The sequence below is a fragment of the Rattus norvegicus genome, chromosome 12 (genome assembly GCF_021556685.1).
Source record: "Rattus norvegicus strain SHRSP/BbbUtx chromosome 12, alternate assembly SHRSP_T2T, whole genome shotgun sequence".
Taxonomy (NCBI): Eukaryota; Metazoa; Chordata; class Mammalia; order Rodentia; family Muridae; genus Rattus; species Rattus norvegicus.
In genome coordinates, this window is record NC_141545.1 from 48,457,621 (window position 1) to 48,482,514 (window position 24,894).

General features: G+C 52.6%; 1 protein-coding gene across 5 annotated transcripts; it reads left to right on the top strand.

Moving 5' to 3' along the window:
• Nucleotides 1–13: 13 nt before the first annotated feature.
• Cabp1 (calcium binding protein 1) lies at nt 14–24,527 on the top strand. Of its 5 annotated transcripts, none has more exons than XM_087577636.1 (7): nt 17–670; nt 13,737–13,916; nt 18,299–18,329; nt 19,066–19,209; nt 21,076–21,185; nt 21,392–21,539; nt 24,076–24,527. In XM_087577636.1, exons 1-7 carry the CDS (start codon nt 77–79, stop codon nt 24,099–24,101), a joined length of 1,233 nt encoding a protein of 410 aa, XP_087433762.1. In that variant the 5' UTR covers nt 17–76; the 3' UTR covers nt 24,102–24,527.
• Nucleotides 24,528–24,894: the final 367 nt, after the last annotated feature.

Consider the following 24,894-nt stretch of genomic DNA (forward strand, 5'->3'; position numbering starts at 1 on the left):
AGCAGGCTGCCCCCCCAGATCCGCAGCGCCGGCCGCCGGGAGCTCGAGGCTCCGGGCGCAGAGGCTGCGCTGTCACATGGGCGGCGGCGACGGGGCCGCATTTAAGCGGCCAGGGGACGGCGCCCGCCTGCAGCGCGTCCTCGGGCTCGGCTCCCGCCGGGCGCCCCGCTCCCTGCCCTCCGGGGGCCCCGCGCCACCCCCGCCGGGCCATGCGAGCGCGGGCCCCGCCGCGATGAGCTCGCACATCGCCAAGAGCGAGTCCAAGACGTCGCTGCTCAAGGCGGCGGCGGCGAGCGGGGGCAGCCGGGCTCCCCGCCACAGCTCTGCGCGGGACCCCGGGCTGCGTGGCCGCAGGCTGCCCGGTCCCTGCCCCGACTCGCCTGCAACGTGCGGGGACCCCAGCTCGCGGAGGCCCCTGTGCCGGCCGGTGCCGCGGGACGAGGGCGCGCGCGGGAGCCGGCGTGGGCTGCCCCAGGCGCACTGCAGGCCCCGGGAGACGCTACCGCCGGCCCGCGGGCGCGATGGGGAGGAACGGGGGCTGGCGCCGGCTCTCAGTCTACGGGGCTCCCTGCGATCGCGGGGTCGCGGGGACCCGGCTCCCGCTGGCACCCCCGAGGCGGACCCGTTCCTCCACCAGCTGCGCCCCATGCTCAGCTCCGCCTTCGGTCAGGTAAGGGCCGCGCCCCTCGCCCGCGCTCGGGGCACCGGCGCTCGGGACCCTACGGCGGCGGCGCGTCCCCGGCCCTGCTCGCTCTGCCCAGTCGGGGCGCACCTCGGCTCATCCTGTCCTCCCGCGGCCCTGGCACTCCGCCACCCCCGTGTCTGATTCAGCACCCTGTGCGCTGTCCACACTCCGGGCCTCTTCCTGAGCTCTGCTCAGCCGAGCCTGCCTCGCACCTGCAGGAGCGACCTCCGCAATCCTCCCCGGAGATTTTCCGGGGTCGTGAGCAGCGCTTGGAGCAGGCGGCGCCAACCCGCTCCTCTGGCCTCTGGCGACCCAAAGGAGCGAAGGGCTTGCAGTCTGAGCGGCAGAGGGGAGGACCTGGGAGTCCGCTGAGTTGTTTGCATATGAATTTCTAATAGCCGTGACTTAGAGTGTCTTCAAAGGTCTGGAGAAAGTTAGGGGATTGGAAAAATGGGGAGGAGAAGAGATGTCTGGGCAGGCATGAAGGGTCTGCCCAGGGCTACGGCTCTATCTGGAACTTGAGAATGTTTTAGGAAAGGTGGTATTCCAGGGATGCCATCTGGATGACAGTTAGGCAATTGTGGGATAAGACCGAGAAAATGTAAGCCTGAGTTCTTGTGTCTAGGGTCAGGAAGGCCACTAAGAGGTCACCGGCGACTCGTTTTTGTTCCTCGCACGCCTTTGCCCGCAAGGACTCCAGTCAGCCAGGCGTTTACAAACAGCTCAAGGCTACAGTGGGGGGTTGTGTCGCAGGGGAGACAGGAACCCTTGAACTTCTGAGCGAAGCCAAGATTTCCTCTAGTTCCGAGCCTGTAATTGAATCGAACTCACGGAGGGAGGCAGTTCAGCAGAGGCGCTGAACTGCAGAATGCTGGCTGGCATGGTTTTAGACGCAGGGGGTCTAAGCGTTTCTGTGGCAGGATCTAAGGCAAAGATAACCACCTCAAGCTCCCGGCTTGCTGTGCGGGATCAGTACTACAAGGAGGCCGCGTGTGTTTTGCTTCAGATCTGCTCACTTCTTTTCAAAAATACTACTCTGCAGTGGCTAATGCAGGTGGAGCTCTGTCATGAAGGCAGCTGCACGTGGATTCGGGTTGCACGGGACTGCTGGGATGGTGTGATGGGGCCAGCCGCACAAGGCTTTGTTCCTGCAGGGAGCCCTGTTAGCGGTGCTCAGGAGTAGAGGTTTGGACGCAGAGCCCTGCGAGCCAGAGCCTGGCTCCGTGCCAGGGAAGATGCTCACTGCAGTGGTTTGTGTGTTCCAAGGAGCGGAAGCATGTTAGGAGCGATCTATGGGTCTGGACTGGGTTGTCACCCAAACGCTGTGTCGTGAGTGGGGAATTTTGATTCACTCAGTTACCAAGCATTTCTTGAACGCCCACTTTCTCCAGGCATTGGTGGTCCACTAGGAAGGGAGCAGGGGGGTAGTCAAGATCTGGGCTGTTTTGGAGCTTTTGACCCAGCAGTTTGGAAGGTGCCCAGTCACAGGCTGATTATTCAACTTGCTATCGATCTGGGAGCGGGGTGGGGGAAGGACCGTTGCTTCCCCACCCTTGCAGCATTTGCCTGCAGAGGCCCCAGTCTGAGCTCAGAGCCTTTCGACCGTCTGCTCCTCACCTCCTCCAACCGCTCAGCCATTAAGTGGAGACTATTCTCCAGCCCCAGGTTCTGAAATGTCACAGGGTCACTTGAGTCACGAGGAGTTGGAAGGTCCCATGAAATATTTACTACCTCCCTCTGGAAGCTCTTGCCTCTCAGAGCCGCAGACTTTCTGCCCCCCCCCCGCTACCCCTCCCCCCAAGCACATTCAGTTTGAGTTTCCTGTGACTCCTCTAAGGGATCAAGACGACAAACCCAGCTGGGGGGGATTTGTGTCAAGAGCCTCCGGTCTCCTTTGACCAGGAGGAAGTAGTCTTTCCTTGCTATCTCTGTCTTGCATTGAACATTCTGTCCTTAGAGACAGGGTGGAGACTTAAGAAGGCAAGGTGGGGTCCTGAATGCAGAAAGTTCCGGGTGGACCCACTTAGGGCAGAGTGTATTTTGTTCAGGCCGTTAACTTATTTATCCATTTTTTGACCTTTTTTTTTTTTTGAACCATTATCTCATCTGGGCTTTTATTTATTTGGGGGGAAAAAAGAGAGAGGGATGAATTATAGTGTCTCAAGGAGAATTTGGGAAGTTAAACGATTTACGCAGGCCCCTGTATAAAGCTGGGTCCACTGTGTGCCACCAAGCCAGGGCTGTGTCTATGTCCGTGTTGCTGATACCAATTAACTATAAGGTCGCCTTCCTTCTGCTTGTAGTAGCAGCAGAGCGAGCTAGGCAGGATTGGGCATAGTAGAGCTATCCAGATAGACTCTCCACACTGGGGAAAGTGGGAAGCAAGATCCCCCCCTCCCCCAATCAGCAACCTGGAGTTGCTCTACTGCCTGTAGGGAGACACTGTGGCTTCAAGGCTAAGGTATGGGATGGTGGCTGGGATCCCTAGCTTCCAACTCTGTCACTTTGTATCTCTGTGACCTTGGCATCATTCTCTCTCTGTGGCCGTGGTTTCTTCATCCAGGAATGAGACCGAGGAAAGGCTACCTGGCAGGGTTGTGAAGGCTCACAGGAGGTTAAGGCTATCAGAGGCCCAGTTCACGGTAAGCGCAGGCTAGAGAGCAGCCTGCGTTGTTCATTTCACTGCTCGAATTAAGAGTCACGAAAGAGGGGTGTCTGAGTAAGGGCTGCCACGTAAGGCAAGGAAGGCTTTTGAAAGAATGGGCTCAGAGCTCAGTCTCCGTGAACTGTCCCTGGTTCTACCAGGTAAGGACATGTCACCTGGATGCCCCGACTGTGGGGCATGAGACGCAACCGTGAGTGAGCAGGATATGGGGTCTTGGAAGACTATGGTGGGAACACACCTGCTCTTGCTTTAAAGCTTAAGAAGAGACGAAGGCCCCAGCTTAACGCCCCCAGCTCTGGTCCCATCCTAGAGAAGCATCTCTCTTGGTCTGGAGGGACCAGCGTGGTGTCCACACAACAAGCAAAAGCCTCACAGCATTCCCGAGTGACTCATGGGGTTCCTCGTTCCTGAGGTACAGATGAAGAGATAGGTCAGGGCCATGATGGTTCGGGTCCTGTGGGTTCAACCGCATCAGCCTGTGTCTTAAAGACGAGGACCGTGAATCTCTGATCCTGCTCCACCTGCTCTTTTCTGATGCCTTTCCTTCGGGGCCTGGGGTGAGGGAAGAGAAGGTCAGCCTGTGGTTTGCATCAGTCATGATGCTAGGAGTGGCTGAATCAGTGGATGAGCATCCTCGGGGACGTCTGGATGTCTGCGTTTGGCTCCAGCTGTTTCCGGTGATCGACAGGGGTACTCAAAACCTCAGCCCAGAATCCACGACCCTCACCAGAGTCTGTCCTCAGAGGGTTGGCGTTGTCATCTCCCCTTTTTGAAACGAGGACACAGGCTCCAGAGGGCAGTGCCTGCCAGAGGTCACAGAGTAGATAAACAGTAACACCTGTCACCTGAGTGGCACTGGGCTGGCCAGGAAGGGAAGGGAGTCATCAGAAGTGTCCACGGGGCACACCTCATGGTGTCCCCCAGCTCTCCCCCTGAGTGTCCCAGCACTGGGTTATCACCCAAGTTGATATGTTGCTGGTAGATCTGGTCAAAACCTAAGTCCAGCCCCCTGCTAATCAGGGATAACCAGCGATGGGCTCATCCTTCTCACCCTCTCATCCTATTATCCATTCACAATCCGAAGCATGGCCTCAGAAGCTCAGGGACTCGCAGAGTATAAGAAAAAGGGTGCGTGTCACAAAGCACTCTTCGCTTCCTAGAGGAAACTCCCAACCTTCAGCCTTGCTGTATTTTTAAGGGAAGGTCAAACCTCCTGCCCACTGGCCAGTTTATTTATTTATTTATTTTTTTGGTTCTTTTTTTCGGAGCTGGGGACCGAACCCAGGGCCTTGCTCTTCCTAGGTAAGCGCTCTACCACTGAGCTAAATCCCCAGCCCCTGGCCAGTTTATTTTAAGGAGTCTGTAAAACCCCATATCTGCTCCTTCTGGATCCTTGGCTGACCTTAAAACCTCAGTAGTGTCAACCCCACTCTTACCCTAAAGCAGAATGGATTTTGAATTTTTCTACAGTTTATTTATTTAAAATGTATATATGCCAAGTGTGGTGGTGCACACCTTTAATCCCAGCCCTTGGGAGGCAGAAGTATGCATACATGTGAGTGCATGTGTGTGTTTGTGCATGCATATGTATCTGTGTATATGTGTGTGTACATGTATACAAGTGTGTGTCCATGTATATGCATATATGGAGGGTATGTGTGTATATGTGTGTACGTGTGTGCAAGTGTGTGTGTGCATGTGTATGTGTGTACATGTGTGTATATATGTGTGCATTTATGTGCAAATGTGCATGTGTGTGTTTGTGCATGCATGTGTGCATGTGTATGTGTGTATATGTGTGTGCATGTGTACAAGTATATGCGTGCATGTGTGTGCAGGTGTTCATGGGTATGTGTGTATATGTGTGTATGCAAGTGTGTGTGCATGTGTGCATATTGCATGTGTGCATGTATATGTTTGTATTTGTGCAAGTGTGCATGTGTGTGTGTGTGTGTGGAGTGTAGGTCAAAAGACAGCTTTCAGGAGTTGGTTCTCTCCTTGTACCATGTAGATCCCAGGAATCCAGCTCAGGATGTGAAGCTCAGCAGGAAGCACTTTGACCCACTGCACCATCTTGCAGACCGGCCGAATGGGCTTTCTTTAAGCATTTGATTGGTTTTGCTGTCTTCTGTCTCCAGTTTCCAAGGACAGAGGCATACAAAGCCAAGGTCGACAAGCGCCTGTTATATCAGAGCCTGGCCTGCAGGGGGCAGAAGTGACCAGGGCTGAGTAACGGGATGAGTGGATGATGCATCTAGTACTTTAAGGCCAGTGCTAGGCAGAGGAAGGGGACAGGTTTTAGGCGCCAGACACTGGGTGGGGCCCTTTGTGAATATTGTTTCATTAACCACCCATAAAAACCCCAAGGAGGTGTTAGTATCTAAGAGACAAGTTCCAGAAGACCAGAGTGAATCAGATCCATCTCCATCAGTCTGACTCGGCATTCTATTCTCGGTCCATTTTTTTTTTAAAGATTTATTTATTTATGTATGTGAGTACACCGTAGCTGTCTTCAGACACACCAGAAGAGGGCATCAGATCCCATTACAGATGGTTGTGAGCCACCATGTGGGTGCTGGGACTTGAACTCAGGACCTCTGGAAGAGCAGTCAGTGCTCTAACCGCTGAGCCACCTCTCCAGCCCTCGGTACATCTTTTATTTATTTATTTGTTACTATTATTTTTTAACATTTATTTTTCATTTTTTAAAAGATTTATTTATTATATACGAGTACACTGTCACTGTCTTCAGACACAGCAGAAGAGGACATCAGATCCCATTGCAGATGGTTGTGAGCCACCACGTGGGTGCTGGGACTTGAACTCAGGACCTCTGGAAGAGCAGTCAGTGCTCTTAACCGCTGAGCCATCTCTCCAGCCCAGATTTACTTATTTTTACTTTGTGTGTAGGAGGTTTTTTTTTATTTTTCCCCTGCTTGTCTGTGTTCCACATGTGTGCCTGGCTGGAACTGGAGTTACAAAAGGTTGCGAGAAGTGGGTGCTGGGAACCAAACCCCGGTCCTCTGCTAGAACAGCAAGCGCACATAACCACCGAAGCGTTTCCCCAGCCACTCTCGGGGGATCTTCACGCCAGCGACAGGTTCGAGCTCCCTAGAGAGCGGACAGTCTCTGCACTCAGCCGCCTACACCCACTGCACCAGGGACTTCAGGGCAGGTTCCAGCCGCCTCTGTGTTTGCCTTTCTTAGCGTTCTCTGAAATACAGTTAAATAGCCGTGCTCCTCACGCTCTCCTGCCCACCTGTGAGGATGGAGACTCCCGTTGCTGCTGTTCCTCTTTATTGTTCCCAGAGCCAAGCACAGCACCCGGCACATAAACGCCGGGCAAAGGCTACTTCCTTCTTCCATTTGAATAATTACTTATCAGCGCTATTAGGGACCGCAGGCTTTCCTGTATGCGCCGTACTAGCCACACAGGGAAAGTCCCATTTTCTAACGGAGGAAACTGAAGCTCAGGAATGGAGGGTGATCAGAGTCAGAGCCTGGGCTCAACCTTAAACCCCAGATCCTTCCCCATACATCCGAGGCCACTGACCCTGACCCCTGGCCCAGCGGAGTGCTTCCTCCTTACTGCGTTGCGGTTCCGTTAGCTGTCTGCCCCTCCCCAGCTGTCTGTCCGGCATCTTCACCCTGTTTCCTGCCCTTTAGGTGTTCCCACCCAGGCTCCTCCTTTTGTGCTCAGGGAGTGGCCTCTCCCTTTTCTCCTCCTCCAGGAGTATGGCCCAAACAAGGCATCGAGAAACTGCCTTGGCTAAACCATTCCCACGGCATCACAGCCATCGTGAGCCAGCCAACGACTTCCTTTATAGCCTCGCAGGAGGAAGCTTGTGCCACCCACTGGGCAAGGCACCCAGCGATCTTCGCTAATGAGATTTCTGACCAGACACCCCAATGGACAAAAGTCCCTGGGAGAGGAAGCAGTCTGGGCCGGTGTCTGCGATTGCATCAGGGGCCAGGGAATGGGTCAGCCTCCTGGTCTATCTCTGGCGCCCCCTGCTGGGGAAAAGCTGGCTGCACGGAAACAGGAATGCATCTCTGGATTGCAGCGCTCAAACCGGGACATCTGAGGTATGAGAAGAATTCTCTTGACAAAGCGAGAATTTGGAGGGACGAGGAACATCCAGTCGTCTGTAAAGTTCCATCAGTGGGACTTTGAGGACCACCTTTAAAAGGCAGCCAGTCTCCCTGTTCTGCACTTCAACAAAGCCAGTGAAAGACCCTCGGTCAGGATTGGGAGGATAATGGGAAGGACCAGAGACCTTGGCCACGACCTCTGTGCCAGCACCGCCTTCATTCTGCTCCCCTCAAGGCCATCGCTTGGCTTCCCGAGGGTCAGGGAGCCTTTACATAGCAGAGGGAACAGAAGGAAGAAGCAGATGCCAGCTGTGGGTTCAGCTGTGCTGCCAGCCCTGGAGCCTCGTTCCATGTCAATGATGAGGCAAGTGTGAAAAATGGAGCGTAATAGAGACGTCACAAGATCTCCAGGCCCTCGACTGAGAGCCACCTTGCTGTCCATCCAGCTGGAATTGCCAGGGGCGGATGAGCCATGCTTGTCCGGCTCAGTGCTCTTCAGATGAGGCATACATCTCCCTGGGGTCCTGTGTGTGCATGCATGTGTGTGGTTAGTGGTGTGTGTGTGTGTGTGTGTGTGTGTGTGTGTGTTCGTTCACCCGCACGCATTCACACAGCAAGGTTTGCAAGCTGTGAGGCACCCTGGCTTTGGGGGCCCAAACTAGCCAGCTTTCCCCTTTCTGGATCTGCTGGCCTAATTCCCAGCTGCAGCTGCCACCTTGGTCCCCCTCCCCAAGGCAATCTCCCTGCATATTTGGCAGCATGGGAAGGAGGGGGCTGAGGGGAGGGGAAAGATGCAGAGAATGGACTCAACGCTAATGCTTTAATCTGATGTTGATGATCCGAGAGGCTTCCAAGCGCCAGTGCCCTCTGTGATCTACTCTCCAGGGGATTTTTTTTTTTTTCTGGTGCCATGCACTTTTTCCTTCAGCCTTTGGCTCCTTAAGAAACTGACCAGAAAGTTAAACCTAGACGCACAAACGCACATACAAACCACCAGGAAAAAAAAAAAAAAATCAGCGGGAGCAGTCAGGCAGGCGAGCACGCGCGCTCCAGATCAGCTCTGTCCTGGAGGAAGAGCCAGCTCGGACAGAGAGTCGCTGGGGTTGGCAGTGACCCAGACTGAGGTCTTCTGGACCCCCAGAAGCCTCCTTCATGGACCCAGAGACCGCCAAAGGGGCTGTGTCAGTGTAGAATGGGCAACTGCGTCAAGTCGCCACTAAGAAACCTCTCGAGAAAGGTATGTTTGTGTAGCGCCCAAGTCTTGGTACTGGGGTTGGGGACATCTTGCCGCCTACCCCGGAGGGGATGAAGTGGGTGGGCGTCAGACACTCTCTACCCTTCCCAGGGTGTCTATCCAAAACCGCCTCCCTGCTCCGACTTCAAGACACCCTCCATTGGCAGATTCTTATGTTCTAGGCAGGCTCTGAGCTAAAGTTAGGGCTTAAAGCTGCCTGGGGTTGGGGGTGGGAGGTCATGGGGTCCCGGAAGGCCATATTTGGGGATTCATGGAAGAGGTAAGAGAAAAATCATGTGACTTTGGGGCTTTAGGGTTGTAACATGAAGAGTGGAGATTCGTAGGACATCGGTGTACAGATAGCTACCCTAGAGTCTAAAGAATGGAAGACCCTTCAGGAGCAGGCCACAGGGCTCAGAGGGTCTGTGCTTCTCACTGGTACTCTCTAAGCCGGTGGTTCTCAACCTTCCTAATGCTGCAGTCCTTTAATACAGTTGCTTGTGTTGTGATGACCCCCCCCAATTATTGTTATTTTTGTTGCTACTTCATAACTAATTTTGCTATTATGAACCATAATATAAATAATCATGTAGATAGAAGTTTGCCAAAGGGGTCATGCTCTGCAGGTTGAGAACCACCGATCTAAGCCTTCAAAACTATGGGAACCGTATTAACCAAGGACATTTCCCCCCTTTTGATTCTACTCACCCTTACTCTCGAGTCAGGAGTGGGAGTCAGGATGACCACGCCGTCTTAGAACCCAGAGTGGCTTCTTTTGAGAAACACAGTGCCCAAGAGATATGTGGGTCAGGATTGTATATGTCACTTTCTAGGGTGGATTTACTGCTTGTATGCTAGGATTTCTTTCGCAAGAATTCCTTTGAGAAGGCAATTGTTCGCTCCTCGGGCATCATTAGGGTCTGGGCTGTGCCTGCAGGATGTGTGCTCCCTGCCTGTGTGTATTCTGCTGCGTATGTTGCTGCCTGGCAGCAGTCAGGTCACAGACTGATAAAGATTTTTGCTTCCAGTGTTTTCATTTTCCAAATAAAAGTGATTGCCCATTGAGGGGGCGGGGAGACTAGAGGGTCAGGTGACTCACCGAAGGTCTTGGATTGGCTGATGGAGCCGTCACTCAGGTCCCACCTCATTTTCCCCATTAAGGTTTCTGACCTCTCGATTTAGGACACTTGGGGCTTTTCAGCCTGTCGCCTTCCTCTCGTGTGGCTAAGCTGCTCACATCGAATTTCATTTAATCTTCGGCCGTTCCTTGGGCTGCTCAGAGGGCTGACGCTTCCCTCGTGCCTCAGAGTCTGCCATTCTCTCAGGGGAGGCTTCTGCCCGGGGGGTGGTTTATGGAAGCAGAGGCTGATCTGAATTAGAGGATCACAGGCAAATGCCACCGCAGAGGGATATGAATTTAAGAACGAGTCCTTTCCTCCGCCTCCAATCATCTCCTGCTGAAGAGTGCTCGAGTCAGACCACACAGGGCTCCTCCTCCCGGCCATGTGATTGTGGACGAATTCCTTAACGTTCCATTGACTTAGTTCTATCATCGCCCATCAGTTGGGCGTGCTGATGGGCACGTACCTCTTCCAACGTGTGTCTCAGTGGGACTCAAACTCAGATCTGTACACCACCCGGGCCTGAGCCGTAGTGGCTTTTGCTTGTTCTGTTCTGCTAACTAGAAACAAGGGCTTATTCTGAAACCGCATTTTGAGTATTTGGGGTTACACGTATGGGCCACTACAGCTGGTTCATAATGCTTAGGCCTTTTTTCTTCTCTTTTCTCTCTCTGGTTGGTTTTTGTTTGTTTTGTTTTGAGACAAGGTTTTATGCATAGCCATGGCTGACTTGGAATTCACTGGCCTCAAACTCATAGATTTCCTGCCTCTGCATCCCAAGTACTAGGCTCAAAGGTGTGTGCATCACCACGCCCAGACCCTAGTATTTAATTCTCAAAATGGTTGTGTGCTGTGCGCAGTGCCGGATGTATAGTGCTGGACACGTGTTAGGGAGCTCACTATCATCCAAGGTAAAGGAGGGGGTAAAAACGGAAGAGATCGGCTATCATCACCGCTGATTTTGACATGAGGCTTCTGTTTGTAGCCCAGGCTGGCCTCAAGATCCTCCTGCCTTAGCTGCCGCACATTAGATGTACAGCATAGTCTTGAGCCATCACACCCAGGCAGACTTCGTTCTCAGAGCCTCATACGTGCTGAGCCCTGTGCCTCTGCCCACTGAGCCACACTGGCAGCTCTGGCAAGGCTCTGAGTCCCCTGGAGAAGTGATCATAACTCTTAGGAACCATTTCTTTTTTTGGATGTTTTACAATGTATCAGACATCTGCCATCTCACTCCCTCTTCCCTTCTGAATACTTCCCCTGGCTAGTTTGCAGAGAAGGGAGCTGGGCCCGGAGATAAGGATTTCCGAGGTCATTCTGTCGCTAGCAAGCAGAGTTGAGGATTTAGAGCCTGCCCTGTGTAAACTCGGAGCTGGTATTCCGTGCGTGCCTTTTCTTTCTCTCAGTGCCAGAAATGTTATTCATAAATTCCAAAACATGACCCCCGAGACTGTCTAGTTCAACTCCCCACTCTGTAGAGTGACACGCCCTCTCCTGTCTCATGAAGCTCCCACCACCCTTCACATTCTCCTTGAGCACGAGCGGACCGCACCGTGCACCCTCGGGTAGATGGTATTGTTAGAGAGCCGGAGGTAGTGACATTCTCTAATACTCTGGCCTCTCCTGGTTCCAGCCCAGGCGTTCCTGGCCCCTGGCTCGGCTCCCTGAATGGAAGCTGGGAATATGGACCTGGTGATACGTAGCCTGCTTCTGGCCCTGAACCGGGCAGGACTAGACTGTCAGGTGTCATCATCGCTGACTGGGGAAGAACGGCTGCCTCCTGGGGCAACGCGGTGCCAGGCAGAGTTACACTCAAGAGATGCAGTGGAAATTCCCAGCCACCACTGGCTTATTCTTTGTGGGAGCAAATCCCTCTCCGTCCTTCTCATTTCTCTACTGATTGGCAGATGCTCCCCCACTTCCCCTGGAGCCAGAAGTAAATGCCTTCTGGCTCCCAACATCTCTTAACTCGCTCTACCAACACCATTGTCTGCACCGTTGCCGTAACTACGGCAACTTCATTTATTTGGCTCTTACTGTGTTCTGAATGCTATGCAGAGCACTCTATAGGCCGTACGTAGCTCGCTCGCTGGCTCACGAGAGAGCCTTGTGGACACAGACGATTGCCCCCCAAGAATGCGGAGGATGCTGGGGCACGGGGAGATGCACAAGGTTACACAGCGAGCAAGTGGCAGAGCTTTGCCCGTGACGGTGTCCAGAGGCAGCACACGAACCGCTCTTAGGATTCTGTGCCACCTGCCACCTCCTCCCCCCTCTCTCTCTCCCCCTCCCCCTCCCTCTCCTCCTCCTCCTCCTGTCTGTGCTTCTCCTGAGCCAACACGAGTGAGATTCGTCCAGAAACAGAGTCTGCTTTTCCACAAACATCTCCAGTCAGATTACTTCCTGGAGCTAGTCCTCCATCCAGTCCTGGACTTCTCATGGACCCCTTCTTAGAGGGAAGGGCTCTCTGGTCTTTGCCATTTCCAGCATAGCCTCAGAGGTGTGAGCAAATGGGGCAGAGATTCAAGCTAGAGTGAGCCTTGCTCCGTGGACGTCCCTCATGTTCAGAGATTTCTTACAGCTGACCCTCGAGCCTTGGTCTGAGTCACCGTGTCTCCTTTGAGGAACTCAAGTTCTGTTCCTCCTTCTCTAGGTCTGGAAGGGGTTAAGAGGCTGGAATTGAGTCTCTGAGGTTCCAACAGAACAGGCTGCCCCGTCTACACCTGTGTGTGTGCTTAGCTAGAGGGGGCTGGTTGGAAGAAGGCTAGTTGGGATGGCGAGTGTATAGTTCTGTGTGTCTCAGACAGACAGCTCTCTTGGGAGTCCAGCTATCCCTCTGTCCTTGGGAAAGTTCTGCTACAAGCTCCCACGCTGAAGAGAGGCTATCCCCTTGCGGGGCACGGTGCTGGACCTGGGAGGCACTGAGAATTCTGGGAGGCCTGGATCTAGCCACATGTTGTGTCTGGACACTGCTTCTATCCTAAGGGGAAGGTCTGTGGAGCAATGCTGACTTTTTATAACTGTGGGAATCTTCAGGCTGGCTGGGGCCTGAGAGCACAGCTATATTTGGTCAGATGGCAAGGCCCCTGCCTCAGCCTCTGGAGCGCAAGGAGGCCAGCCTGGGCATGGAGCCAGGGAAAGAGGGCGGGAGAGGAAAGGAGAATTGCTGGAAGACCGCCCAATTAGGTCGTCATGAACAGGTGGAGCCTGGGCACAGGTGGGCCTCGTCTGACCCACTGATGCTTTTTGAACCAGATTTGGCACCTGTGGCCTGGCGTGGCCTGGGTAGCACCGCCCATTTAGAGTGCACAGCGTCCATTCTGCCCCCTTCCCACCCCCTACCACTCACCTTTTATTTGCCAGCAATGGTATCGTTGGTTTGTGACCTCCAATTAGCGGACTTTCGGAAGCCCTGTGTTCTCTGTGTCACCAGTTCAGCCTGACTCTTCTGGTGGGGGTGCAGGAGGGGGTGTCCAGCTAGGGCAGGGCCTGAGTCTATCAGAAGACTGGGAGACAGGATGTAGGTCCCAGGGCTGAGTTGGGACACTGGAAACATTTAGGGAAAGGACATGGTTCTGTGTGACACTCCGCTCCGTCTGCTTCATTCTGAATGTCATGCATACAAGTGTGTGATTCTCTGTATACGTGCGTGCGTGTGTGTGTGTGTGTGTGTGTGTGTGTGTGTGTGTGTGCGTGCATGCACAGCCTACTTCAAGCACCACATCTATCTCTTCATGGGACATTTCGGCCAAGGATTGGAGTCTCCATCAGTTGGATTAATTAGATATTCACCCTTGTACACGCTAAAGCTCTCAGGACTTCATCTTGTGACTCTCAAGGATCTTCTAGAATCAACAGCCAGGCCAGGGCTGGGAGGGCCCAGGTGAACAGGGAGGTGACACCTCACCCCTCTTTTTATTTGCTTGGTTCTGGCTGAAGATGCGCCAGGAGGAGAAGACCAGCTACATGGCGGTGCAGACAAGTGAGGATGGGCTGGCGGATGGCGGTGAGCTCCCTGGACCACTCATGATGCTGGCCCAGAACTGTGCGGTCATGCACAACCTGCTGGGTCCCGCCTGCATCTTTCTCCGAAAGGGTTTTGCCGAGAACAGACAACCTGTACGTAAGTTGACCCGGTGAAGCCAGCTAACTGAACCTGGCTTCACATGGCTTCACATGGCATGAGGAGGTGCTGGGAAGAAAAGGGGTTTTGTAACCTAGCAACCCCAATTCTCAATGCCCCCCCAACTTGTGAATCTGATTCTTGAAGTTTCCCACTCATGGCTCCAAAGTGAGTCTGTATCAACCACTGAGAAATGATTAAAGCCGGGGGCTGGAGAGATGGTTAAGAGCACTGGCTGTTCTTGTGAAGGACCTGGGTTTGCCTCCTAGCACACACACACACTTGGTGGCTAACAACCATCTGTGACTCCAGTCCCGGGGGTGGGGGGGCGTATGTGTGGATCCGATGCCCTCTTTTGATCTCCATGGGCACCGTGACATGCATACACATATATTCATGCAGACAAAACACTCAAACACATACAAAATAAATCTTTTTTTAAAAGTCTCAAAAGAGAAATAAATAATAAAAGCAGATAAAAGACCCGAGATTAGTTCCCGACACCCACTAGAAATCGGAAGGTGATGACAGGTGCTTGCTGAGAGGAGTCAGAGACACGAAGATCTCTGAGGCTCACTGGCCGGCCCAGAACCAGTGAACCTGAGGCCCCAGGGAGAAAGACCTGTCTTAAAATATAAGGCGGATGGGGCAAGGGATGGGCTGGCCGGGTGGCTCAGTGGTACTGCGCTTTCAGGGGCCTTGGGTTCAGTTCCCAATACCTCATATCACTTAGCTCATCTTTGACTCTAACTCCAGCGCCATGGAGATCACACTGCCATCTTCTGGCCCCCAGGGGTTCTTCATTCATGGGGTTGTACACAGGCACAACCCTCGGCGGTTAAGAGCACTGACTGCTCTTCCAGAGGTCCTGAGTTCAAATCCCAGCAACCACGTGGTGGGCCACAACCATCTGTGATGGGATCTGGCGCCCTCTTCTGGCGTGTCTGAAGACAGCCACAGTGTACTCACAGACATAAAATAAATAAATAAATCTTTAAAAAAAAAGGTGGAAGACTCCTAAGGAGAGCATTTAAGGCTGACCCCCATCCTCCATACGCACACTATCACAAATGCAATCACATGGTCCTGCGTGCACACACGCCTCCACGCGTGCCTGTGCGAGCGCACCTGCGCATGCGCAGATAAACACGCACCGGACTCCTTACGGCGTGCAGAGGAAACCAACGCTACGTCAAGTGTCTTGGTGGGATCGCCTCCCAGAAGTCCCAATTCCCAGAGGCAGGGGCTTTTGCCCTCCTCACTACCATGGTGGGGAGACTAAGTCTGATACAGTAACACGTTTGAGGTCACACTCCCACGTGTCAGCGACAGGATTCAGACGCAGCTAATTCTGCAGTTTCTGTGCTCTTAGCAGCAATGCAGTGTACCCAGACGGTCTCCTGGTATGCTATGCTGTGACATCCTCTGTCACGTGTGACTGTTGACCTCTAGGGAGGTGGCCAATGAACGGAATTATTGATTTGGTTTTTTGTTTTTTCATTAAAAGCTTTGTTTTGGCTGAGGGTTGAGCTTGTGCGATCTTGAATATGCTAGGCACCGGTTCTATCCTGAACTGTATACCCCAGCCCTCCAGTTCGAATATAAGTAGCCACGGGTGGTTAGTGGCTACCTTAACGGAGCAGCCTCCTCCAGGTGTCTTGAGCTGTCACAAGGAAGAGGGTGACGAGGCTGTCAGGGATACAAGCGTTTGTAGATCACATTGATTTAATTTCAAATGCTAAATACATGTTTTTGAGGAATGCACGAAAACTCCCTATGAGTTTCACCCACTGACATTCACCCACGTTTCAGCTGAGAAAGCTAGCTTCAGAAGCAGGAGCGAGGAGGTAGCAGCCAGAAACTTCAAACCTGGGTCTGTCTGACTCTAGGTTCTGAGGGCTTCTCCTAACTGCACAAACTGGGGGGAAAACATGCATGTTTCCAAGGCTGCCTGCACTCCCCCGACCCCAGGAGTGGTATATATACTACTGTGGAACACAACGCATGTCCCCCCACTGCCCGGCGCGGGACTTGGGGGCAGAGTGGGAGACTGGGTACAGCCACCAGGTTTGTTGTAGCAGGGCCACTGTAAAGTTTTTCCTCTCCACAACACCACACAATAAATTTTTTAAAACCTTGCATTTGGGGCTGGAGAGAGAGCCCAGATGTGAAGAGCGCTTGCCGTTCTTGAAGATGATGTGAGTTCGGTCCCCAAAACTCACCCTGAGTTCACAACTGTGTGTATATCCAGTTCCGGGGGATCTGATGTCTTCTTCTGGCTTCTTAGAACACCAGGCATGCAGGCAGTGCGCATATATACATGAGCAGGAAAACACTCATATATATCAAATAAAAATAAGTCCTCGGGGCTGGAGAGGTTAAGGACTCAGCAGTTAGGAACACTGACTGCTCTGCCAGAGGTCCTGAGTTCAAATCCCAGCAACCACATGGTGGCTCACAGCCATCTGTGATGGGATCTGATGCCCTCTTCTTCTTCTTCTTCTTCTTTTTTTTTTTTTTTTCTTTTCTAGGAGCTGGGGACCGAACCCAGGGCCTTGCGCTTGCTAGGCAAGCGCTCTACCACTGAGCTAAATCCCCAACCCCCTGATGCCCTCTTCTGGTGTGTCTGAAGACAGCTACAGTCTACTTATACATAAGAAATAAATAGATCTTTTTAAAAAAAAGTCTTTAAAATGTTTAAGTAAAAAAACTTTGCATCTGCCCTGAAAATGCACAAAATTATTATTTTTTATCCTCATTTCCTGAATAATAAAACATAGCAACTATTTGCATAGTATTTGCATTGTATAAATAGAACAAGTCATCTCGAGATGATTTGAAGTATACTGGAGAAGGTATGTAAATGATATGCAAAACAGCGTGCCATTTTACGTAGAGCATCGTAAGATGTTGGCATGCCTGGGGTTTCTGGAATCAATCCCCCACTGATAGCGAAGGATGACTGTACAATTATTATCACTTACTGGAGATAGAATACATGGAAATGTGTCTTTTTGGCCACCCAAGAATGTCCAGGAACCTATATTTCTGTCTTGGAGCAGGATTGACTCTTGTGCTGTGTACACCATGCCAGCCTTGGAAGGGAAAAGCCTTGCGGCCATGTGTCGTCACAGACACAAACTCCCTTCCAACAACCCCCTCAGCTAGAAATGTCCCCTGCAAGGACCTGAGAAATCTGTAGCCTGCTCATTCCCAACTCGAATACACTCTGAACATCAACATAACGCTTCCCTTTGGACATGGTTCTCAGACTGGGTGCCTATATCCGGGTGCCTTTGTCTCCATGGCCTCCACGCGCCTTGTGAAACAACCTTTGTGCACAGCTGAGACACCCCACACTCACTATGGCCTTCCTGTTTGCCTGTGTTACTGATGTGGGAGCCAGTGCCTGCTGTGAGCCTCCTTAGGGTAGCCAGACCTCCCTCATATTCTCTACACCCTAAGGCAGAGAGCAGGAACATGGCACCCATATCTATTATGAACCAGGAGTTCCTGGGCAGGCCTGGGGCGATGGCGTCATCATCAGGGGTCTACCAGGCAACCCTGGGCGATGGCGTCATCACCAGGGGCCTACCGGGCAGGCCTGGGCGATGGCGTCATCATCAGGGGCCTACCGGGCAGGCCTGGGTGATGGCGTCATCATCAGGGGCCTACCGGGCAGGCCTAGGTGATGGCGTCATCATAGGGACCTATTCCACGCTTCCTCTAACTTGTTTTTTAGAAACTTCTCGGGCAGCAATTTTAATGCCTGGATGCAGGTTTTGTTTTTGTTTTTTTAGCTCCCTCTGGAGATACAGGCCCTACTGGAAGCTGCAAAAATGCAGCCCCCAGGTCCAGGGCATGGGGTCACACTGGGGGGAAGGTGGGAGCAGTGCCCACGAAGCTGGACACAGCTCCAGCTTTTCCTCTGTCTGGGCTGCCTGTGTGGCCTCTGCCTGCTCTCCCCTCCGTAGCAACCCCCATCTTCCAGCTCGTGCAGGCCTCTTGCTGCCAACTTCCTCCTGGTGTTGCTGGGTGGTCTTTTTCTTCTGTGGCGACTTCCCCGGGCCCTATTTTATTTACAGGTTTTTATCTCTGGACCAGCTCTGTTTCCATTTGTGTCTGGACAAGGGAGCAGCTCTTCAGCGGCCCACAGTCTTTGCAGGGACTATTGGGTGTGAGGCATCTCTGTCAATACCCTTCTGGTTCTAAGACTTGGGGACTAAGTATTTTTCCCTCAAGGTCCAGACAGACCTCTGCTCATCTCCCATCACCTGCCCCCTACTGCCTGCTGCCTCTTGGATGCCCCCTTTGGATGGGCATATTGTATGTTCTAGGTCCCTTTCTGCTGCTAACGTGACATGTTCTCTCGTTTCAGGATAGATCGTTACGACCAGAGGAGATCGAAGGTAAAGTCAGGCCCTTAGAGGATAGGGCTGCTCAACTCCCTTTGTGTGGGGGTGGTTTTGGTTTTGTTGTTGTTCTGTTGTTTTGTTTTTCCAGACAGGGTTTCTCTGCATAGCCTTGGCTATCCTGGAGCTCACACTGTAGACCAGGCTGGCCTCAAACTCAGAGATCCACCTGCCTCTGCCTCCTGGGTTCTGGGCTAATAGTGTGCATCACCACACCTGATGGGTTTTTTTTGGGGGGGGGGGTTAAAGATTTATTTATTTTATTTATACAAGTACGCTATAGCAGTCTTCATGCACACCAGAAGAGGGCATTGGATCCCATTTACAGATGGTTGTGAGCCACCATGTGGTTGCTGGGAGTTGAACTCAGAACCTCGGGAAGAAGAGTTAACGCTGTTAACCACTGAGCCTTCTCTCCAACCCCAGTTTGTTTTTTTGAGACAGGATTTTTCCACATATTTCCTGGTTGTCCGGCAACTTACTACATAGAATAGTCCAGCCTTGAACTTAAAAAGATCCACCTGCCTCTGGGTGTTGGCAGGAGGAGAGGCAGATTCAGCTTGGGGCAGTCCCTAGCACAAAGCAGGGATCATTTTGTAGAGAGCCCTGGGCAAGCCAGAGAAGCCCAGAGGACGCCAGGGTTTGCCTCTCCGAGCTGGCCCCAGACTGCCTTTACTTTAAGGGTTCTTTGGGTCCCATCTCTGATCACATCTGCCCCTGCTGGCTTCTCCAGAGCTCCGAGAGGCCTTCCGGGAATTTGACAAGGACAAAGATGGCTACATCAACTGCCGGGACCTGGGGAACTGCATGCGCACCATGGGCTACATGCCCACTGAGATGGAACTCATCGAGCTGTCCCAGCAGATCAACATGAACCGTGAGTCGCTGCCCTCCCCACCACACGGGCCTGGGGTCGACTTTTGTTTCTTGTTCTGTGGCTCGTGGTTTCTGAGCCTCGGCTTCCTCCCTTGTAAATCAGGGTTGTAACGAGACACTAGGAGTAAGTTAGGGCCTCGGGTGGACAACAGCCTAGAACTGGGCTCATGGTAAGAAGGAAGAGGATGCTGTTGGTATCACGAGGTCTTTATCCGCGTCTTTATCTGGGTTCTGCAGAAACAGGGATCTGGGTTTGAGGCATCTGTCACACAAGGGAAGGGAAGTGCAGGGGGAACAGGGAAATGGGAAGGAAAGGGAAGGGGAGAGGAGGGGCCCACACAGGATAGACTCACACCGACTGCTGCCGGGGCCACGGGAGTGTAAGCTTACCCATGGAGTTGGTATGGAGATAGTTGCTTGGTAGAATGCTGGCCTAGCGTGCTCAAAGCCCCAGGTTTGGTCCTTAGGAAGGCATAGACCAAACTTGGTGGCACATGCCTGCAGCTCACTGATTTGACTACAGGGGTTGGTCAGCAAGTCCCAGGTATCCTCCTGACTCCACCACACCCCACAGCCCCTGTGCTGAGAGCATACCTGGGGGATGGAGGTGCAGAAGTTCTAGATGAGGGCTGGTCAGAGAGATGGCCCCCCAGTTAAGGGCACTGGCTGCTCCTCCAGAGGACTCGGGTCTGATTCCCAGCGACCACATGGAGACTTACAGCTGTAACTCTAGGACAGTCTGACCCCCTTCTTCCGGCTTTGTGGGCACCAGGCATGCATGTGGGGCATAGACAAACATGTAGGTAAAGAACCCATACATGGGGCTGGAGGGATGGCTCAGCGGTTAAGAGCACTGACTGCTCTGCCAGAGGTCCTGAGTTCAATTCCCAGCAACCACATGGTGGCTCACAACCATCTTTAATGGGATCCAATGTCCTCTTCTGGTAGGTCTGAAAGCAGCTACAATGTACTCATATAAATAAAATAAATAATCTTTTTAAAAAAAGAATCCATACACATAAAATAACAAATCTTAAAAAAAACAAAAACAAACAAACAAACAAACAAAAAAACCAAGTTCAAGATCATCCTCAGCTACATAGCAAGTTTGAGGCCAGCCTGGACTACATGGGCTCTGTATGATGATGATGGTGATGATGGTGGTAGTGGTGGCTAGGAGAAAGCCAGGGCCGACAATATGTGTCTGTGATTCCAGCACTGGGGAGGTGGAGAAAGGTAAGGCTCACTGACCTACTACTGTAGTTGAGTTAGTGAGCTTCTGGTTAGTGAGAGACCCTGCTTTAAGCAGGAAGGTGGAGAGCAATGGAGGATGTGCCTGACCTCTGGCCTTTGTAGATGCTCATAGGCCTGCATACATAAAGGCGCATATACACAAACACAACTAAAAGGTATGCGGGGGGGGGGGGCGTCCCCCCACCCCCACCTCCGCTTGCTGCAGTCATTCAAAGATGAAGCCAGCAGGCAGGTGCCCTACTTCCTTCCACTGAGAGTCGCTTGCAAGTTGCGTTTGTATTTGCACAGCTGAGTAAAGGCAGGCTCAGAGCGCGCCATGGTGCAGGTACGGGGAACCTCCGAGAGCGTCTTGGCTCACCCGGCTCTGTGGCTTCTTTCTCCTGTGTTTCCTTCTGCCCACTATGAGACTCTTCCCTTTCCCGCTCCCTGGCCACCCCTCGAGTCGTTTCCTGACAAGCCCCTTGTGTGTGATCTGACCTCACTGCCCTCGGTCACACCCCAGGACTTGGAGACACCCCAGGACTTGGAGATGGAGGAGAGCGGGGAGGCTGCTTAGTGAGAGGTGTGTACTGGGCGGGTTGAGCGTGGCTTAGTCCCTTCTTTTTTGCAACAGTGGGTGGCCACGTGGATTTCGATGACTTTGTGGAACTGATGGGCCCTAAACTCCTGGCGGAGACAGCAGATATGATCGGTGTAAAGGAACTGAGAGACGCCTTTCGGGAGGTGAGGGATGGGTGTTGACAGGCAGGGGTGGAAGGGCTGAGTCTCAACTTCGGGATGACTGTGAAGGATCCTGAACCCTGGGTCCTGGTCTCTGACCGTGGGCGGGGTCTTGGATTGGAAAGGAGACCTGGCATAGGGGGAACCCCTCTCAGCTTTGGGGTCTGCCGCCCATCCATGCAGCGTGCTCTCCCTTTCACGCTCTCCAGTTTGACACCAACGGTGACGGGGAGATAAGCACGAGCGAGCTGCGAGAGGCCATGAGGAAGCTCCTGGGTCATCAGGTGGGACACCGGGACATAGAGGAAATTATCCGAGACGTGGACCTCAATGGAGATGGACGAGTGGACTTCGAAGGTAGGCGGGGGCTTGAAAACCGGGTGTGAAGCGGACCAGCCACGGAGCCCTCTAAGCGCAGGCGCACTAGGGAACCACCAATCCCACTCTGTGCCTCGCCCCGCCCCTTGCATTTCTTCTGCTCTCTGTGTACTGTCGATCCACGCCCATGCCCATCCGTGCGTCTGTCTACCCGTCTGTCACTCAGACTGTTCACCCGTTCATTTCTTCATCTATCCAGGTATCTCTAAAAGTTTGTCACCATCTCTAAAAGTTATTGATACATATCGATTCCTGCATTTATCGATTTATTCTGCATGCAATCATAGGCTATACATTCGCTCGTGCGTATGTCTCGGTACCTGGGCTCCCAGCTTCGCCTCTCCCCTATGCTTCTGTGGTTTGCTCTATAGTCACACACTTCCTTGCAGCCATTCCTTGCATTCCTGTCTGTCCTGTATCCAGCTATCCATATATCTGTCCACCCTTGTGTCGGTCTGCCCCAACTGTCTCTGTTCACACTCTCCTGAGCATCACGGTTCCTCAGCCCTGACCTTAGGCCTCTGACATCTGACCACAGCTTGCTTTTCCAGCCGTAGCGTCTATCGTTCCTTCCCTCTGAGCTGCCTTAAGACATGCTGAAGACATGTGCCCTATGCCGCCTTCCTGTGAATCTGCTAGCCATTGTGCCTGGTGTCGTCTTTCCACTTGGGACAGATAATTTAAATTGCATTTATCTGTCTGTCTGTCTGTCTATCCATCCAGTGTGTGTCTTGCACACACATTCCATGGCATGAGTATGGAGAACAACCTGCAGGAGGTGGTTCTTTTCCTCCTTCAAATGGGCCCTGGGGATCAAACTCAGATCTCCAGTCTTTGCAGCAATCACCTTTACCTCCTGAACCATCTCACCTATCCTTGAGTGAAATTCTACTTATTTTCCAATACCCAGCAGTAGACGCTTCTACAGACTGAGCCTCCTCTTTTCTGACCTCTGTTCACTTCAGGTCCGTCCCTTTTCCTTACCCTGTACCCCATGGCTGCCCTAATCAACTCCGAAATTTAAAAGAAGAATAACTCTGTTTTGTTTTGTTGTTAAGATTTATTTTATTATATATAAGTACACTGTCGCTGTCTTCAGACACACCAGAAGAGGGCATCAGATTCCATTACAGATGGTTGTGAGCCACCATGTGGTTGTTGGGATTTGAACTCAGGACCTCTGGGAAAGCAGCCAGTGCTCTGAACCACTGAGCCACCTCTCCAACCCTAACTTTGTGTCCTTTATCCCAACATTTCCTAGACAATAAACACCTCACACACAGATAAGATTCACTAGACTTTGCCCTCACAACACCCACACATCCACACTCACAATTAAAAATAGAGATAGGGGCTGGAGGGATGCTCGGTGGTTAAGAGCACTGTCTGGGGGTTGGGGATTTAGCTCAGTGGTAGAGCGTTTGCCTAGGAAGCGCAAGGCCCTGGGTTCGGTCCCAGCTCCGAAAAAAAGAACAAAAAAAAAAAAAAAAAAAGGTCAATTCCCAGCAACTGCATGGTGGCTCACAACCGTCTGTAATGGGAGCAACAGTGTACTCACATACATTTAAAAACATCTTTTTTAAAAATAATAAAGGAGGGATGTCTATCCCAGTGAATTGAAGGTGTATGTCAGTGTAGAATCCCAAATGTGGGTGTTTATGGCTGCTTTATTAGCAGTTACCAATGTTAGCGTTTGTTTGTTTTGTTTTGTTTTGTTTTGTTTTTGTCTAAGCTCCGCCCCACAGTTACCTGGTGACAGCCCGGTGTGCCTGACTCACTATAAAAGGGGCTGCCTGCCCCTCCTCTCTCTCTTGGTCTCTCTTGCTCTTCCCTTCTTGCTCCTGCTCTCTCCTCATCCCCTTCCCTCCTTTCTTCACATGGCCCACCTCTACTCTATTTCTCTCTCTCTCTCTCCCTTCCTTTCTCTGCCTCTACTATCCTCTTAACTTCCTCATGCCCTGAATAAACTCTATTCTACACTATCCGGTCCTGTGGCTGGTCCCTCAGCATTGGCCCGCTGAGGCTCCCCCTTTCCCCACACCTCACCCCCCCCTTTTTATAAACACATCAGCCAAAACCTGGACACAGCCAAGATGTTCCTCTGTAAGTGAATGGATTAAAAACCCATACAACTGGGGTTGGGGATTTAGCTCAGTGGTAGAGCGCTTGCCTAGGAAGCGCAAGGCCCTGGGTTCGATCCCCAGCTCCGAAAAAAAAAAAAAAAAGAACCAAAAAAACCCATACAACTGTAATATACCCAGGGGACTGTGCTGGAAATGCCAGGCTGGATCAGACCAGGGAGCGCTGTGAGGTCACCCCACCAGGGAAGAGCTGTGAGGATATCTGCAGGGGTCAGACTTGCAGACCACAGGCTCCCAGAGCTGCCCCACGAAGATGGGGGGAGATGTTGGGGACAGCGCAGCCTCGGAGCAGGGGTGATGAGGAAGGGCCTGGCCACAGGGTCGTTTGCTGGCTCTGATTGCCACTCTCTCTACCCGCTCCTGTCCCCTCCCAGAGTTTGTCCGGATGATGTCTCGCTGAGGCCGCTGAGGGGCTCCTCCAGGTCTGCCAACTCCCACAGGCGGGGAGAAGAGCTGAGCTCGCCTCACCCCGCAGTAGCTGCCGAGAGCCCAGGATGTACTGGCGGATGGGGCCTGCCTGCACCCCGGGGAGGTGCCCACCCCGGACCCCCACCCCTCTGCACTGTGAAAGACTCACAACTCCTGCAACTGGAAAAGGGGGCGCCCGCCGGCGAGGAGGCCACAGTGCCAAGCCGGTAGAGGACACGCAAGGCGCCAAGTGCCATCTGCCCAGCCGCTGCTGGCTGGGTGGGCCAGGGAGCCCGCCAGCAGACCCCACACAGCATGTCTGCCCCGAGGGCAGAGCCTTTCAGCGCCCTCCCGATGCCCGTCCCAGCTCGCCTAGCCCTTTGATCTCAGAACCAATAAAAAAAAACGGAGAATGACAGAGAGGGTGGTCTTTCCTTTGTGCCTGGTAGAGGAACCTCGTGCATGACCAGAACTGGGTGGATTTTCTTGCCTGCCACATACATTGACAGTATTCTATACCCCGCAACTTCCATTCTCGTATATTACATAGTCCAGAAATGTGGCATTTTTTAGGGGGTTGGGGGTGGTTTTTCCAGATAGGGTTTCTCAGTGTAGCCTTTGCTGTCCTGGAATTTGCTCTGCAGACCAGGCTGATTTCAAACTCAGAGATCCACCTGCCTCTGCTTCCTGAGTGCGGGGATCAAAGGCCCGCTCCACCCTGGAAATGTGGCCTCTTTTAAGAGGGAGACTGATATGGCTATGTAGCGGGGTCGCTGCTTCAAGTA